Raw genomic sequence first — 17,619 nt, forward strand, 5'->3', positions numbered from 1 at the left:
AATTTATTGCAATGGACCTGGTAAGCAGCAGCGGGAAGCAAGCATGCAATTAAATGTTGATAAAACAGACGCCATGATGAATTCTGAAGAGTACGTGACGTCATTAACGAGGAAACTTCTCGACACCGCCCTAACTTGGCGCATCGTGAGACCAATGTTTTTTGCAACCAACGGTACTTGCAACCAATGTTAACTGCAATCAATGCTGCTTGCAACTAATGATAACTTGCAACAATTTGTTTTTTGCACATTTTAACAATTTTTAAGCGAACACAAATGTTTGGGAAAAATAATCGTGATATATTAACTTATCAAAAAAAAGCTTAAAATTTTGTTTGTCTAATAATTTTACGATTTTCCGACAACACATTGAAAAGTTTTGAAATGGCAACTTTTCACCACCATCCACTCCATTACAAAAGATGGTCTCGAAGAAAGATCTGTTCATTCGGAGTTGTTTGCGTAATTAAATGTACTAAGAAAAATTTTTTGTTTCAAATAAATAAAAATAATAACAATAATAATAATAATAATAATAATTGTAAAAATTAAGACAAATGCCAAACAGCTGTTAGATAGTTGATCAATAGGATTTCAGTTGAAAGCTCTACGTAAGACGAAAGCATGCAAGGAAATTGTTTTCAAGAATGTTCAATTGATTGTTTGATGGGATTAAAAACATTTCTTGTTCGCCCTTTTTTTTATTCACATTTTGCTTCCCGCATTCAATTCTGTAAAAAAAATAACATCAAAAACTTGAGGTCAGCGACCAGTGCATCTAAATTGAAATTCTGGCAACCAATCATGTTGCGAGATGTGCTCTGAAACAATATACCCTGCGGTTGATTGGCTGGCTTCTGCCAAAAGATGCACGATGATGACTAAATTTCAAAGATAATAAGAATGTCATTACAAATTTTACACTCATATGTGTGCGTGTATGTGTGTGTGTGTTTGTCTGTGTGTGTGCGTGCGCGCGAGTGAGTGAGTGTATCTAAGTGTGTGTGTGTGTAATAAAATGTAATGGTATTTTCTAATACGCAATGCTAAACAAGCACTATGCACGTAAAATCTACACATGAATATACGCATCCTATACGTTGTTTATAATAGACAAGGATATGTTTGCATTTGAATCCAGTCCCTGCGACAGAGGAATTGAGTCTTTTGGTGTTTTCTCACCACAACAACATTTCATCGTCATCTGTGTTGATCATTGTTGTGCACATGAGTGTGTGTGTGTGTGTGTGTATGTGGTTACGTGTGTTATGATACTGAACTTTAATCAATGCTAAATATAGATACTTAAAATGTTCAGCTAGTAAATATAGATACTAGTGAATTGCTCAGCTCAGATGTTAGCCAGTAGACAGAATGACATAAAATGAAATCATGGAAAATGATCAATGATATATTGGCCGAATTATTAACAAACCAACACAAAGGCTGACAAATTAGCCCCGTTCCTTACTTGAATGGGTGTGTAGAATATTCAGCTGGTGTGTTGGCGTCAAATAATCATCGACACAAAAGCTTATGTATGTGGATGAATGATTTTTTTATTATTCATGAAGTAAAAATGATTAAATTTTATTAGAATTAAATCAAAGCATTTCTGTCTGGAATGATGTGAATGAATAGTTTGAAAATATGCATTTAAAGATGAAGTGGAATGTTTACTATAAACAAATAAATGAAAAATGCACACAAATGACTCATTATGTTCTGTTCTAGCAATGCAAACCAATATAAAATTATAAATAGCTGACACACACACACACACAAAAACACAAACACATACATATATATATCTATTTATGAGTATATTTATTTATATATTTATTAGTTTATACACACAAATACAAAAAGCATATAATATTTAAGCCCGGTATAAAATGATAGATGGAAAAGTTCAAGAATCTTGTCAACTGTTCATCTTCATTTAAAAGACAAACACCGCTCGAGGAAAGAAAAACTTTGGAGTGGAAAAAACTTGTCGGTGAAATATAAATAAATTTGAAAATTCAAAATAATGTTTAAAAAATAAATAAATAAATATTAATAAAAAGCAATAAATTTAAATAAATCAATAAGCATAAACATATATGAGAAAAAATTAAAAAATGAACTATGATTTATTTCGTCTGAGTAAAAAAAAGGACACATTCGAAGGAAGTTGAACACGTGCTATGAATGTATACAGTGAAACACGCGTTTGTATGCGTATATATGTGCGTGTGCATGTGTGCGTGTCTGTCTGTGTGTTAGTAATATGACTGGTAGTATGTGTTTATGTATCTTTGACTCTTCGTTGATTAAAAAGCCATTGATGGGGCTATAATCAATGTCAGGTTCTTTTAAATGGCGATTATCAAATCAATTTGAAATCATTTCAGCTAAAAGATCTACGACTACTACATCATAAAACCATATAATTGGGATATAAAATAAACTACAATCTAATTCATTATTAACTTTTATATGATTTCTAAGCTGTTTATTTAATTTTCTATAGTGCAACATTAGCATCATGAAAAGCATAACACAACAGCATAACACAACAGCATAACACAACAGCATAACACAACAGCATAACACAACAGCATAACACAACAGCATAACACAACAGCATAACACAACAGCATAACACAACAGCATAACACAACAGCATAACACAACAGCATAACACAACAGCATAACACAACAGCATAACACAACAGCATAACACAACAGCATAACACAACAGCATAACACAACAGCATAACACAACAGCATAACACAACAGCATAACACAACGAAACAATGTATCGTACATATCTACGCGCGCATTCAACTTTGATTCAATATGGTCTGCTGATTCACATTCGTTACAAATCGCAGTCATGTCAGTTAATGTAACAGAAGAACAGCTATTGAACATTCCATTTATTTGATTCTAGATTTGAGATTTAATTTTAGAAAATTATATTATTTGAAGAAAAGGACATTTCGAATGTTTATGCATCACTATTAAATGTTGATAATAGACCATAATTTTTACAATATTCTATAAATTCTACCGAATGTTATTGTAACTATAGTAATTATAACATTCGGTAGAATTTATAGAATATTGCATCACTATTAGCAAATGACAGTTCATAATTGTGCCATTGTCTGATCCAATCAATTTAATCCTATGTGAAACAAACATTAATTGATCGTTTTTTAGTTCACAACTTCATCCAAGGTTTTATTTTATTTTCAGCCTAAACTGAAGTCTTAGGCAGGTTTTGTCGATAATAATATTTTATTAATTAGTTTAGTTACTAACGTCAACTTCTAAAAGAATTAAAAACCGTCCTTTAATTTCTTATCACATCAAGCGCAAGCATAAGTTTATCCAATATCGGCATGATGATAACATGTTCTGTGAATGTGGCGTCACAGAGTTTCTTACTCAATTATTTATTGACCTATGAATAGATGGTAGTAAGATATCCAAAAACACTTCAACAGCGAATTATTCGAACCGGGTCCAAACAACATGGTGTTGTTCGAAGATTTTGTTAGCAATGATCGGATAATCTACTGTAATTCATCCATCCATTATTTAATTAATTCAATGGAAATTAAATAGATTTCCCCAAAGCAGAAATTTGTTGTCTTGAATTCTGATGAGCTAAATGTCCTGAAAAACCGCCTGCTGTAACAGGTGCTGCCTCGTTTGATGAATTTTTCCCCAACAATGACAAAACGATCTCGCACAACATTTTTAGATTTTTTCATTCTGCCGTGATGATTGATTGACTGGCAAAAAGTCGTTTTCTTTATTTGCAAAATAAATTAATTGGATTTTATTTAATGCATCTTTCCAACTATTCCTGCTCTGGCCTTCATTGCCCTTCAACTTCACGTGGCTTGTATTGTAGATGTTTTATTTTCTTTAGCGCTATTGAAAATTTATACATTAAACGGGCGCTATATAAATATCTTATAATGATAAAAATAAAAAAGATAATAAAAATTAAATGCCGGAGTAATGACGTCATCGCGGTGTTGCACAACACTGTGATTGTGATGGTCTGTTAATCTCAAGTGTCTTAGAAAGTGTTTGCTTTAAAAATTTATATCTGTTATGCTCTGTTGAGTTGGAACGTAAAGTTGTAAAATAAAAATTTGGATTTCGTTGCGTTTGTTTCAATGTTATCAAAGTTTCAACAATCAATCAATGTGACACAAAAACAATTAGCCAATATAACAACCAACCAGTATAACAAAATGATTTTGAAAAATTACCAACAGATTTTTTCATAATACACACACACACACACACACACACACACACACACACACACACACACACACACACACACACACACACACACACACACATACACATACATACATACATCCATACATCCATACATACATACATACTTAAATACATGCATATAATCACATAATCAGACGTGTATGTACAGGCACACATTCCCGCCCATATAAAACCTTCATTAAACCAGAACGTCGTGTGGGATGAACTGGTGAAGAAGGACACTCCGCTAACAAACGCGGCATTAAAATATAAAGAGTGCCCGTTTAAAACGTACCAACGTGGCTATAGCACGCCTAATCTCTTACGTAAACATACAGTCTTGGGTGATGTGATGATGATGATGATGATGATGATGATGATGGTGATGATGATGGTGGTGGTGGTGGTGATAATGATAATAATGACGACAGTGGCGATGATGATGATTATGAAGATGTTAAGATGACGAAAAAGATGATCATGATGATGTAAAGCGACGTGTCTATAGATAACTAACAACCCTCAAAGTTCTGTGTAGAAATAAAAATCTAAAAATACATTGGATTGTAAACTTTGTGAACTATTATTTTGTGCCAAAAATTGTAGACAACGTTTTACTGTTCATAATAATAATTTTGATAATTCGGTGCCTGACTATCCATTTAATTTGGCCATTAATTTCAATGATTATTTAGCGTAAATGTTAGGCAAAAAAAGTTTGCCACAGTTAATATTTCAAAAATGATCGAGACATTGAAACTGAAAATGGGTTGAAATGGTGAAACTTGAGATTTGAAGGTATGAGGGTGTAAAATATGAGACGGTACGCTAATGTATATACGTGATTGATTTGCAAATGTTTGTTAAGAAATACATCGACCAAACAAATACACCAGCATACTCTTCTATCTAAAATTATTTTAATATTTGCTGCAATTAATCAAAGTGACATTAAAATCATTGCTGACTTTGTGCTTAGCGCCGCAGACATTTTCATTATAGAACACAGGTGTGTGTCAAACCACATCAAAACTACTGCAGTACGTACACTGTGTTCATTGTTGATAGATTTCATAAAAAAAAATTCACATTTTTTAACTATCAGAGCCTAAGTTTTCAGATGTTTCACTATGATTGATTGAACACTAAATACAAATTCGCATAATAGGTTTATTTCAAAATGATAATGTTAATCTAGGCAGCAACACAACATGTTGATAAATTTGTTACATGTGAAAACTGCATTTTTTATATAATAGTTTCAATGTTTTCTGCTAACAGGCAGTGGCAGATCTCGACAACTTTGACGGGGAGGGGCAATTTATAATTTGTCACATGCACAACACGTTGACCGGTGGGATATTTCAAAAATATCTGCCTTGATCGGGGAGGCTAAGATTAGGCTTACGACCCTTTTTGGTATTTATCGTCAAAAACGCTACTTTTCAACACTTCTTCCATTATAACATTCACTTACAGGTGACTTTTAATACAAACACTGCTGCAGGCACCCTACCATAGACCTGCCACTTCTAACAGGCAGATGTGCACTTGAAAAATTATCAATTTTTAAAAACATGAAAATCAAGTGTGCACTGAGAGGTATTTTTAAATTGAATCTTTCCTTGAACGAACGTCGTACGTACGGTGGTCTCCACCATATAAATCATCAAAACAAATTCGAGTTCTTTAATAGTAATGTTTGCTCGGAGTTTTGTTATTTAACCATCTTCACTTGTGTCAGGCCTGGTGTACAAAATTGGAACATGTAAACCCATGAAGCATCAGATTGTGATTAAAAACTTATCGGACGGCAAAATACGATGAAATAAATATTTGTATCCTTTATGATCTAACTAGCAAGCGAGCAAGTTTTATATTCAAAACGGTACTTTGTAATGTCTTTGTGAATTATTTGTGTTTGTTACACTCTGTTACTCTTTATGTTGCATGCATCTGAATACACGAGCATCTGGTTTAATTGCCCGAATTTTATTTTTCATTTGGGATTCACTTTGATTTTTTCATCTGTTTGAAGGAAACACATCAAAACAATGCAAATGGTTGAAAACTCTGCTGCTTGTACTAAAATGATAAAATTGAAACAAAAATGTAATTCAAAATTCAACAATTACAAACAAATGCCTTTGCTATTTTTCAATATTTTATTTGCAAACTTATAAGTTGATGATTGCATCGCATTATGTGATGATGAAATCGATTATGCGATTATGCTGTGATGATGTTGACGATAATGATGATGAGACGACAACGATGATGATGATGAAGATAATGAGGAGGAAGAGGATGGCATAACGAGGCATGACGCGTTATGCTAATGCAAAATATATTAATGAATTTCGTATATTTACTTATGAAAAATAATCATACTTAACACACTTTTGTGTTTTTTTATTAAAAATTTTACTATGAAAACTCAAAAGTAAATAATAATCTATACGACGAGTTTTATGTTTTTTGCAAAAAAGTCGAGAGAATTATGATGAAGAACAAGTAGTTGTACAGCGAGGCATGGCAATATTGAATAATGGTGATCGATTGTATTATATTTTTGTGATGAATTAATTTAAAAAATTATTAATTAATTAATAAACGGTTAATAAAATTAAATAGTCTTTAGAGTGTGTGTTATTCATGTTATTTATATTTTTATGTTTTATCATATTTATATTTTTTATTTAATCTAATAATTCAAATTAATTTATGATCTTTTTAAATGTGTCTTGACGAACGAACTGCTTGTTTTTAAATTTGCCAGGAATGATAGATGTAGACATATAATCTCAACTGAAAAATCACCAATAGCACAAAGCTGGGTGGGTGGATGGATGGAAGGACGGACGGACGGATGGATGCATGCATGGATGAATGAATGACTAAAATAAACAAATGAATGCCGTGAATGAATTGATTAATCAAATGAATAGAAAGCAAGCACAAAAAGCATGTTTCTAGATGTGATGGAGGTGCGAAGTGAAGGAAGCCAGGCAAATGTTGCATCTGGCCGGAAGATGTTACCTCAACCATCGTACGCACGGTTCTCTTGGCTGGCATGCACGTTTCTATCTATCTATCTATCTATGCGAAAAGAACCTACCTTCACAAGTCATACGCATTGTGAAGTTTATAAGACACATTGTAAAGTATTTATAAATGTATTGTAAAATTAGTTTTGTAATTGGTTCAAAATTGTAGGAACGTCAATTTTTTCAATTTATCAAAAATAATAGACCACCTTCAAAAATATTTTCACATTCGATTTCTATTAAAATTTAAGCAACTACAATGCGAAAATTATCATTTTGTCGAGCTTGCTTCTCAAATTCGAAGAGTAACGATTTTAAATTAGGGTCAAAACGACAGGAGACGTGAGACAAGAAATATTTCCAATGTTTAACATGAATATAAATGGGACAAGTTTTTAAAGTGAATATTGTTTCTTTTATTTTCCATCACATCTATTCATTTTAAATTCTTTGACTTAACCAGAGATTTCAATAAATTGTCATCATTCCCCCCGATGTCTTGAAAGTTCATTTTTAAATCTCTTCCATTTTTAACTGCCTTCTAACTCTGGTATTCTTACATGTTTTATAACTTTATATATATATATATATATATATATATATATATATATATGTTGGTAATAGACCATAATTTTTACAATATTCTATAAATTCTACCGAATGTTAGAATTTATATTTATTCGGTAGAATTTATAGAATATTGTATAAATATATATATATATATATATATATATATATATATATATATATATATATATGTATATATATATATATTAATAATAAATATTAATATTGATTTATAAATACACATATAGGTTATTATATATGACATATATAATAAGCATTTATATAGCGCTTTTTAAATCAACTTCACTATGTATAGATGTTACACTCACGTACTCGTGAGATGTACCTCCAGGGTTGAATTATATTCATTTTTAACAACTTTCTGAAAGTTGAGGCGAGTAAATGGATTAATTTTTTATTGTTTGTGTGCGTGAAGGTGTGTGTGCGCGCGTGTGTGTGTGGTTACCATTGGTTATTATCATCTATCAACTAATTATTTTACTCTATGTTGCGCAATTCGCCTGATTTAATGAGTTAAATGTTTTTCAGTTTAGTTAATAATACTGCATGTACTTGCTGATCTGAAGAAATTTAAAACTATAATTCGAAGTGACTTCAAAAAGAGTCTAACAATTCATTTATTCAACCTACCACAGCGAAGAAAGTGAAGCGAGTGCGTTTGATTGAAGTCACTTCAGGAGAGGCGCTTTATAAGTTCTGCGGTAGGATAGGCTACCATGCGATATACGGCCGGGAAGTAACAATTAAAATCACTTAAAATCACGTATCCCAAGAATACTACTTTTCTCTACATTCTCCGTTACTGAAAATATATTTCTCGCGTCCATAAATTATTTAATTTTATTTTAATTGGTTGATTAATCATTTAATTTTTGATTAAATCTTCCAAGAGAACTTAGTTGAAAGGAAATAGATGATCGCATGAAATTACATTTTAAACCAAATTTTAAAAAATTGAAAATCACTTTAAGTTATCTTTCAAAATGCTTTTCAAATTATCTTCTAATAAAATTATGAATTTATTTCAAATTTTTTAGCATTTACGTTACAATTTAAATTTAAAAAGAGATTTAGAATTCTCAAAAACATTTAAATACATTGCAATATGTTTCAAGGAATAATTATCAGTCAGATGCAACTTAATGTTTTTATATAAATCATCTACCAGGTTTTACTTCCACATTTCAATTTCTACTTTCATATGTGTCACTTTGAAATTTGCTTACTAATTATAGTAATTAAACTGAATCAACCACTTTTTGATTTTTTTTTAATTTAAATAATATTACACACAAAACATGTCCAGCAATTTCCAACGAATTTTAAAATTTGTAAAAAATTTATTGGTGCAACAGGAACAATGAAAGAAATGTTTGTATATAATTAAGAACTTGAACTCTTGGATTTTATAATCCGAATGATTAAAAGATGTTTGCAGGGAACAAACAATGAATAAACGTCGAATTATTATAATGAAATTATCATTAATTCCAGCAAACAACCAAACATTATGACAACTAGACCTTTTTTATTTTAAAAATCCGCACATCGATCTCACTAAGCAAACAGAAAAAAAATCTTGCCCGATTATATTTTTGAATATTTCTGAAAAGAAGAGCACGAGACAGCAAAGTTTCACGTCTGGAATGAATAATATCACTAAAATGTACGTATCAGTATTGGTGGAGTTTTTTCTTATTTTTCTAGTTCATTTTTTTTCTTACGATATTATTACATTTATAAAAATACGTCAAAGAATTTTACTTGTGAAACGAAGGCACTTTATATTCATCAGAACTTATGACACGTGCATTCTTCGGCAAGGTCACGCTAGGCCATCAATTAGCGTTCTACTCTGAATAAAAATATTGTTTCTAAAAGGCTGTCTGCTATCAGTTGAGCCGAGCCAGAATGTTTGTCTCTACTGTACAATCCACCCATCTAATGCATTGCATTTGCATTATACTCGCGAAACTTCAATTAAAATGTTATTCATTTGAGAAAACTGACAAGCTCCATTACTCCATTTTTTATTAAGAAAAATCAAAACATCGTTTGTAAAGACAAGTTTTTAATTAAATTTAAATTTTAAATATATTTTCAATTTATAGAATCATACGTGATTTGAATTGCATTTATTTTCTGTTGTTTAATATATTTAGCTTTTCGGATCACACTCCAGAGATGCTCGAGACAATCCACCTAGCGTTTCATTCATTTTTTGCATTTTTGCACCTCCAAAAATCAAACGAAAATCGTTAAAACAAACAAGAAATGAATTTCATGAGAAATTGTTTTTTTTTCTAGTTCTTTTTTTTCATTTTTCTCATTCTCATATTTTTCAAGCATTTACTTTTGCGGCAATTTTTCATTTCATGGTTTGTTGCACCGATGGGGTGAACCATCTCAACGTTAGAAGCAGATGAACGACCTACTGCCACCACCATCTGCTCCCTTGCGTCTCACAACTTACATCCGCTAATGTACCTTTTTAACATGAGGCGACCATTCTCTAACTCGTTCTCTTTTGAAGTTTGTGATTGAATGGAGCAATGCTTAAATTAGGTTTTCGTGGTATCTCAGAAGATTCTTAACTGAAAGGTTTTTTTGGGAATAATTTTCAACCTCGTCAATGAGTCATTGACCATTTACCAGGTTTTTTGATTATAATAAATTTATAATTCAGCTGTTTGTTTTAGATTTTATTATAATGTGTTTCAAGAATGTTTTTGTATAGTAATAAAGTCATATTCGATATGATTATAATAAATTTATAATTTAGCTGTTTGTTTTAGATTTTATTATAGTGTGTTTCAAGAATATTTTTGTTTAGTAATAAAGTCATATTCATATGTGCCTTTGCAACTATTCATTCGTGTCTCGATCAGCATGAAATTACTAAATTTTAAATCTTAAACTATTCTTGACAATTATTCGCTTCATCGTCTCATCATCATTTCTGACCATCGTCATCATCTTCTTCACCATCACCATTATAACTCTGAAAGCAAGCAGGCAGAATAAATCAAATGATCAATACTTTCAACACTGCAGCAATAGCACAGAGTCACTCACTCATCTTTTGGTCGCTTCGTGAAAATGAAAACATCATGGTCCCATTTATAAAGCGTGAATGACGTGGAATTCCGTAGAGAGGAGGATTGCAGACAACATTATCAACATGGTCGATGACGTCACGATCATCATTATCATCATCAATATCATCGCTGATTGTTATCCCTACTATCATCATCAGCAGCAGCAACAACATCATTATCTTCTACAACAACACAACAACATAAGCATCATTACCAGCTAACTCTAACAATGTTGTCAACAAATACAACAAAGAAAACAACTTAATCATCATTACCAGCTAACCTTAAACATGTCGTATTAACGTCATTTTTCAATTACGTCAAGCAATGCCGTTAAAATATTTCTAAATATTACGACGAATTTTATATCACCTTTCTGTCCCCACGAAATCCTCCTAATTCCATCAGGCTGTCGTTCCAGCCTCGTTAACAGTACATCAAGAAACAGCAGCATGATTGTGGTAGTAAATAATTATCAATTATTTATCAAGTGGCGCAGTAAAATATCGCGCGATGATATTATAATGATCAGAACAGGTCATCATCATCGTCGTCGTCGTCATCATCATCATCGTCATCGTCGCTGTCATTCTGTTTCATCACATCAATAACACCTCCATCTTAATTTTTTAATCATCTTAATATTGCGTCATCGTGATAATTTTTTCTTTTATAATTACCTCCTTACCATTCCTAATCACATCATGTAGTCATCGCCCTGCTTCTTCTGGACAACAGCTATTAAGCCGCATGTTTGTGTGGATTGACGTGTACACTCATTCATTTTGTACACTCAGTCAGTACAGGAAATCGTTGTACGTCTGCACTGACAAACGCCTGTGTACACATGCTGTAAATACATTCACTCGAATGCGTACAAGCATTAAATTTTAGATGGAGCATCGTCTTCAGCAGATGGAAACTCCTATTTGCATTGCCACTGTTGACGAGACGTGGATGATGGGGCTGGAAAAGGAGTGAAGTGAAGAGTGAAGTGAAGAAGTGAAGTGAAGTAAAGAAGTGAAGTAAAGAAGTAAATGAAGAAGTGAAGTGAAGAAAATTAATTGGTGAACGTAAGAGTATAAAATTATATAAGTACAGTATGTAGAAACGTATAAGTATAAAAATAATTAAGACGGGCGAGATTATTAAATTTATGACGGTGATGACGATGACGAAGACGATGATGATTTGTAGGAATGATTGGAATGAAAATGGAGATGATGAATAAACTGATGTAATGAATATTTGGAAGTAAGTGCCCCGCGCCATTAATCGATCATCATCCTTCTCATCATCATCATTCTCATCTTCATTATAATCATCGTCATTCTCATCTTTATTATAAACATCATCGTCGTCGTCATCATCATCTTCATCATCATTTTCGTCCAACATCACCATCTTCATCATCTTCATTATAATCATCACCATCATCATCATCTTCATCCTCATTTTCATCATCCTCTTCATCATCCTCCTCCTCATCTTTTTTTTCATCATTAACATCTTCTTCTTCATCATCATTATCATCATCATCATCTTCTTCATTATCCTCCTCATCATCATCATCATCTTCATCATCATTGTAATCCATCGGCTGCCAGATCCATCACAATCACATTGGCAGCAAATAAACTTAAATTTGCACTTCAGATGGCTACATTCCAATCAATTATCGGCCCATCAGCTTCGTCATGTCATCACTGCTTCATCATTCTAATCATCATCGTTAACGTATTAACATGATAAGTGTTGTTTTGGTATTGATCGACATGTTTGTATCATTATGTTAATCAGTTTCGTCATTATTTTTAATTTGTATTATCAGCATCGCAGATACATCGTATCATCATTGTTGCAGTCTAGCTGTCACTTCTGTCTCTCTCCATCATACATAATCACCTTTATCGTCGGCGTCATCACCAGCACATTCACTATCATCACCATCATTGTTTATCATTATTATCATTGTATTATTATCGTCGTCGTCATCGTCAAGGTCACATACATTCCTCTTCATAACTAACATCACATCATCACTATCAAGATAGTAGTCATCATCATCATCATCGTCGTCAGTGGTATCATAATCAGCATCATCGTCGTCAGTGGTATCATAATCAGCATCATCATCATCAAGATCCGAACATCACATCATCACTATCAATATAGTATTCATCATCATCATCAGCGGCATCATAATCATCATCGTCGTCAAGCAACATCACATCATCAGTATGAAGATAGTATTCATCATCATCATCAGTGGTATCATAATCATCATCATCAAGATCCCAACATCACATCATCACATTATCACAATCAAGATAGTATTCATCATCATCATCATCATCAGTGTTATCACAATCATCATCGTCATCAAGATCCCATTCATTGGTAGCTGCTATCAATCAGCATAATCACCAGGCAACATGACGCGAAGTGGATCAAACTTTGTTTTCAATGTTTGTTTGTTCGTCTGTGTGTTTGTCTGTCTGTCTGTTTGTTGGTTGGTTTCTTAATTGTTTCTTTGGATCGTTTAGTTAGTTTGTTCTTATGTTTCTATTTCTTTTCGACGATAGTTTTTAAAGTTTATGTTCGTAATGCTTGCTTTAAAATTTTTTCCTTGATGTCTAATTTTCAAGGTTGGTTCATTTGTTCTGCACTCTCCATCTTGCTGTATGAATATTTTCTTATTGAGTTTATTGTATTGATTCTGGAAATTTTGTTTTTCAACGTGCAAATCAAAATACCGGTAAAAAAATTATTACTGAAAATAAAATAAGATGCGAAAAAAAATTTGGTCTATTGAGAAATTTCAAAGGAATATTATGTCGGAGAGTAAGATACGAACTTTTATAATTTAGCATTTAAGATGCAGACAATGACACTGCAGTTTTGCTGAGTAACTCTTTCAAAATTAGTAAATATTTTATGGTAATTAGTGTAGGTAAATAATAAGTAAAATCTAACAATAGCCAAACATTTTGTATGGAATTGGATTTTTAAAAAAGTGGTGAAGTATTTTTTGGCTTCATCCACATTCATATTACTTTACTTTTACAAAAATTTTGTTAAATTTCACCTTAATCCTAACTAAATTTTTTGTTGTGAGGGGTGGCCATCAACCCTAAGGACTCCATTTGGCAAGTTCCTGTGTAGTAGGCAGGCTGTCGTGTTTGTGTGAAAGGTTTTAACGATCCTTCGACCAACTTCAACCTCAATCACTTATTCAAAGGACAATCTATGCGATGCAATGGTAGATGCACTGACTACTGCCATCTGCATCGTCATCATCTTCTTCTTCATCATCATCTTCTTCATCGTCATCTTTTTCATCGTCATCTTCTTCATCGTCATCTTCTTCATCGTCATCTTCTTCATCGTCATCTTCTTCATCGTCATCTTCTTCATCATCCTGATTATCATCACAAACATCGTAGTAATTGCCACTACTCTTGCCATCCACATCATCATCATCATCACCATCATCATTAACATCATCATTTTGTTGGGTCTTCTTTGTCTACATTATTTGCAATGTTATCTTCGAAATTGTATCGCAGTCATGATTAGCATCGTCAACCTCGTGATGACGTCATAAACATCAACATTTCTATCGTCATCTTGTTTTCAACATCGACAATAAAAAACAACAAAGGTACCACAGCCATATAAAGGTACCACAGCCATGTAAATATATGGCTGTGGTACCTACATGCTTGTTGCTGATTGACACTTCTGAAAAACACTTTAAAAAATGTTACAAAAAATAAATAACAACGCCAACAACAATAAAAATAAGAATGCCACAGTGGCAACGACAGCAGCCACTAAAACGTCAGTCAAGAGGACGCGAAGAGTTTGGAATGCTTCTAATCATTTCAATCTTTTCACAGTCAGGATACCTTTTGCTTTTATTTATGATCGAAAAAAAACTTGACGCAAAAATGAAAAACTTGACGTAGAAATAAAAAAACTTGACGCAAACGATTATTTCCACACGCACATTAACATAGCCAATGTCCTCAACCTAAAAAAATAAACCAAAAACTCGCGTCCTTTTATTTATTTTTTTTTTGCCGCTTTCATTTCCTCAATCAAACATCAACAAACATTTTTGCATCTTTGCGCCCTTATCATCATCATCATCGTCGTCGTCGTCACTCACCATAATCACTATCACTACAATCATAATCACTATTACTACAATCATAATCACTATTACTACAATCATAATCACTATTACTACAATCATAATCACTATTACTACAATCATAATCACTATCACTACAATCATAATCACTATTACTACAATCATAATCACTATTACTACAATCATAATCACTATTACTACAATCATAATCACTATTACTACAATCATAATCACTATCACTACAATCATAATCACTATTACTAAAATAATAATCACTATTACTACAATCATAATCACTATAGTCACATAATCATCAACATTATTCATTAAGGCGAATTCATCTTTTATATTTTTTAAATAACTTTGGCGACTCAGCAACAACAACCATTTCTTCATACATTCCAACATTAAAGTTTATTTATTCCAAACCTGTTACATAATTCACACGCTATACCAATGACAGTACAACAGCAAACATTATTGTCAAAAAGTTATTTCGCATCGCTCGCATTTTATAAAAAAAAACATTTAACATCTTACATAGTTTTCTTAGGAGATTGAAGCATATGTTCGACTCANGAAAACCTAACAGACAAGAACAACATACATACTCTTTTATAAAAAGCAGCTTACTCGCATTTGTTATCATTTCGCTATTTTCATTATCACTAACATCTACAGTAACATTGATAGTGTCGTCATCATCTTGTTATCATCTTGCTATCACCATCGTTGTTGTTGCAAATTTGATCATTACAGCTTAGTCATTATTGCTCTCATCCCATCAAAAATAAAATTTTTTTTTTGAAATGATAAAAATTTGTTCTTTTCCGGGCATTTTCAATATTATTATTTTTATATTTTATTGCATCTGATTAGAATTTGAACTTCAACAATTAAATTTTGAACAATCAGGTCCAATAAACCTACCCCCTTATACATCTGATGCATGGCAACATCTTCGTGTCAATTGCTCCTCTTCTCTCTGATTCAATAATGACATGACAGATTTTTGTAGTTTAATTTTGTTTCACGTGTGTTTATTTTTAAAATCTTATATTACAAAATTTGGTTTTAAAGTTTTTTTTTATTTCAAAAACAAATTTCTACTTGCTTCATTTGTAAAATTTAAATTTTTCAGTCCAAAATATCCTATACCCAATTTGAAACTCACCTATCTAAGTTACTTTTCTCTCAATGCTGACTACCTAATTGGTATACCAATGAGACTGTCTAGTTCGGAGTTGCGAGACATAGTTGTAGGCGTGATGCTTTGCCTCAGAGTCAGCCTAGTAACATCAGATCATAAAAAATGATTTTCATAATTTTTCCGCATTATTCACAAACTCGAACGAAATTAATTCAAATGCGGTGGTGGCACTGGAAAAATGCAACGTTAATAAAAATCAAAATGTCTCCGGAAAAATTTTACAAGTAAGCGATGGAAAGATAAAAATAAAGTTTACAAAGATGTCATTGATACTGTGATGATTATCAGTGGTGTGATATCAATGATACTGTGATGATAATCAGTGATGTGATATCAATGATACTGTGACGATAGTGATAATATCAATTATGGTAATATAAGGAAAAAAATGTTATCGATAATATATTTCATATAATAACATTAATAACGATAATAATAATAATAATTTTGAGGTTGATTTTATTAACAGATCCGAAAACTGCTTGTGCGTATGATGATAAGAGATGTTAACATACGACTATGTAAGATTTTTAGATTTTTACTTGCAATTTATTCAGTTTAATCACAATAGCATTACGTTTTTTTTCTGCTCTGTTTTGACTCTAGAGAGAATTCAATCCAAGTACTCGAAATTGAAACGAAAGTTTTCATGAGATAAAAAATAATTTTCCAATCCTAAGTCGGTTCTTAAGAGGTTGCATGCAAGTGTGTGCGTGCGTGTACGCGCCTGCAAGTGCGTGCGTGCGTGTATGTGCATGCGTTTGTGTGTGTGTTTGTGTGTGTGTGTGTGTGTGGCTTGTGTGTGTAGAACGGCAAATATGTTAAAAAACCTGTGTGCTTTATCAGTAATTATAAGCAGGTTTGTGCAGTGCGTTCGAAACAAAAGTATGCTTGACTATGTTTGTCTATGCGTAGCTTAATGTGTGATTACATTATTAATTGTTTGAAGAGGGATACGAGAGAAAATTTTGCAACTTTGTAAATGTGTGTGTGTTTGTTTTTGTGTGTGTTTGTGTGTAGGTGTGTGTGTGTGTGTAAGTGTATGTATGTCGGGTGTGTGTGTGTAGGTGTAGGTGTATGTGTGCGTGTGTGTATCATGTCATCATGCAGACATAAAATAAATAAAATAAAAACAAATGATGAGAACTTTTGTGAAATATAGATTTGTGTAAGTGCGTGTATGTCGGATCCAGTGCGGGTTTGTTTCACTAGAACTACCTTTT

At 32.3% G+C, this 17,619-nt stretch overlaps 1 protein-coding gene across 1 annotated transcript; it reads left to right on the forward strand.

The window, feature by feature from the left end:
- Positions 1-2,123: 2,123 nt before the first annotated feature.
- HELRODRAFT_165779 (hypothetical protein) lies at positions 2,124-6,121 on the forward strand (the record flags this gene model as incomplete). Its single annotated transcript, XM_009032281.1, has 4 exons — positions 2,124-2,175; positions 4,450-4,585; positions 5,802-5,896; positions 6,039-6,121. 4 exons carry the CDS (start codon positions 2,124-2,126, stop codon positions 6,119-6,121), a joined length of 366 nt encoding a protein of 121 aa, XP_009030529.1.
- Between the last annotated feature and the right edge of the window lie 11,498 nt (positions 6,122-17,619).

This window comes from Helobdella robusta (assembly GCF_000326865.2).
Source record: "Helobdella robusta unplaced genomic scaffold HELROscaffold_8, whole genome shotgun sequence".
Lineage (NCBI taxonomy): Eukaryota > Metazoa > Annelida > Clitellata > Rhynchobdellida > Glossiphoniidae > Helobdella > Helobdella robusta.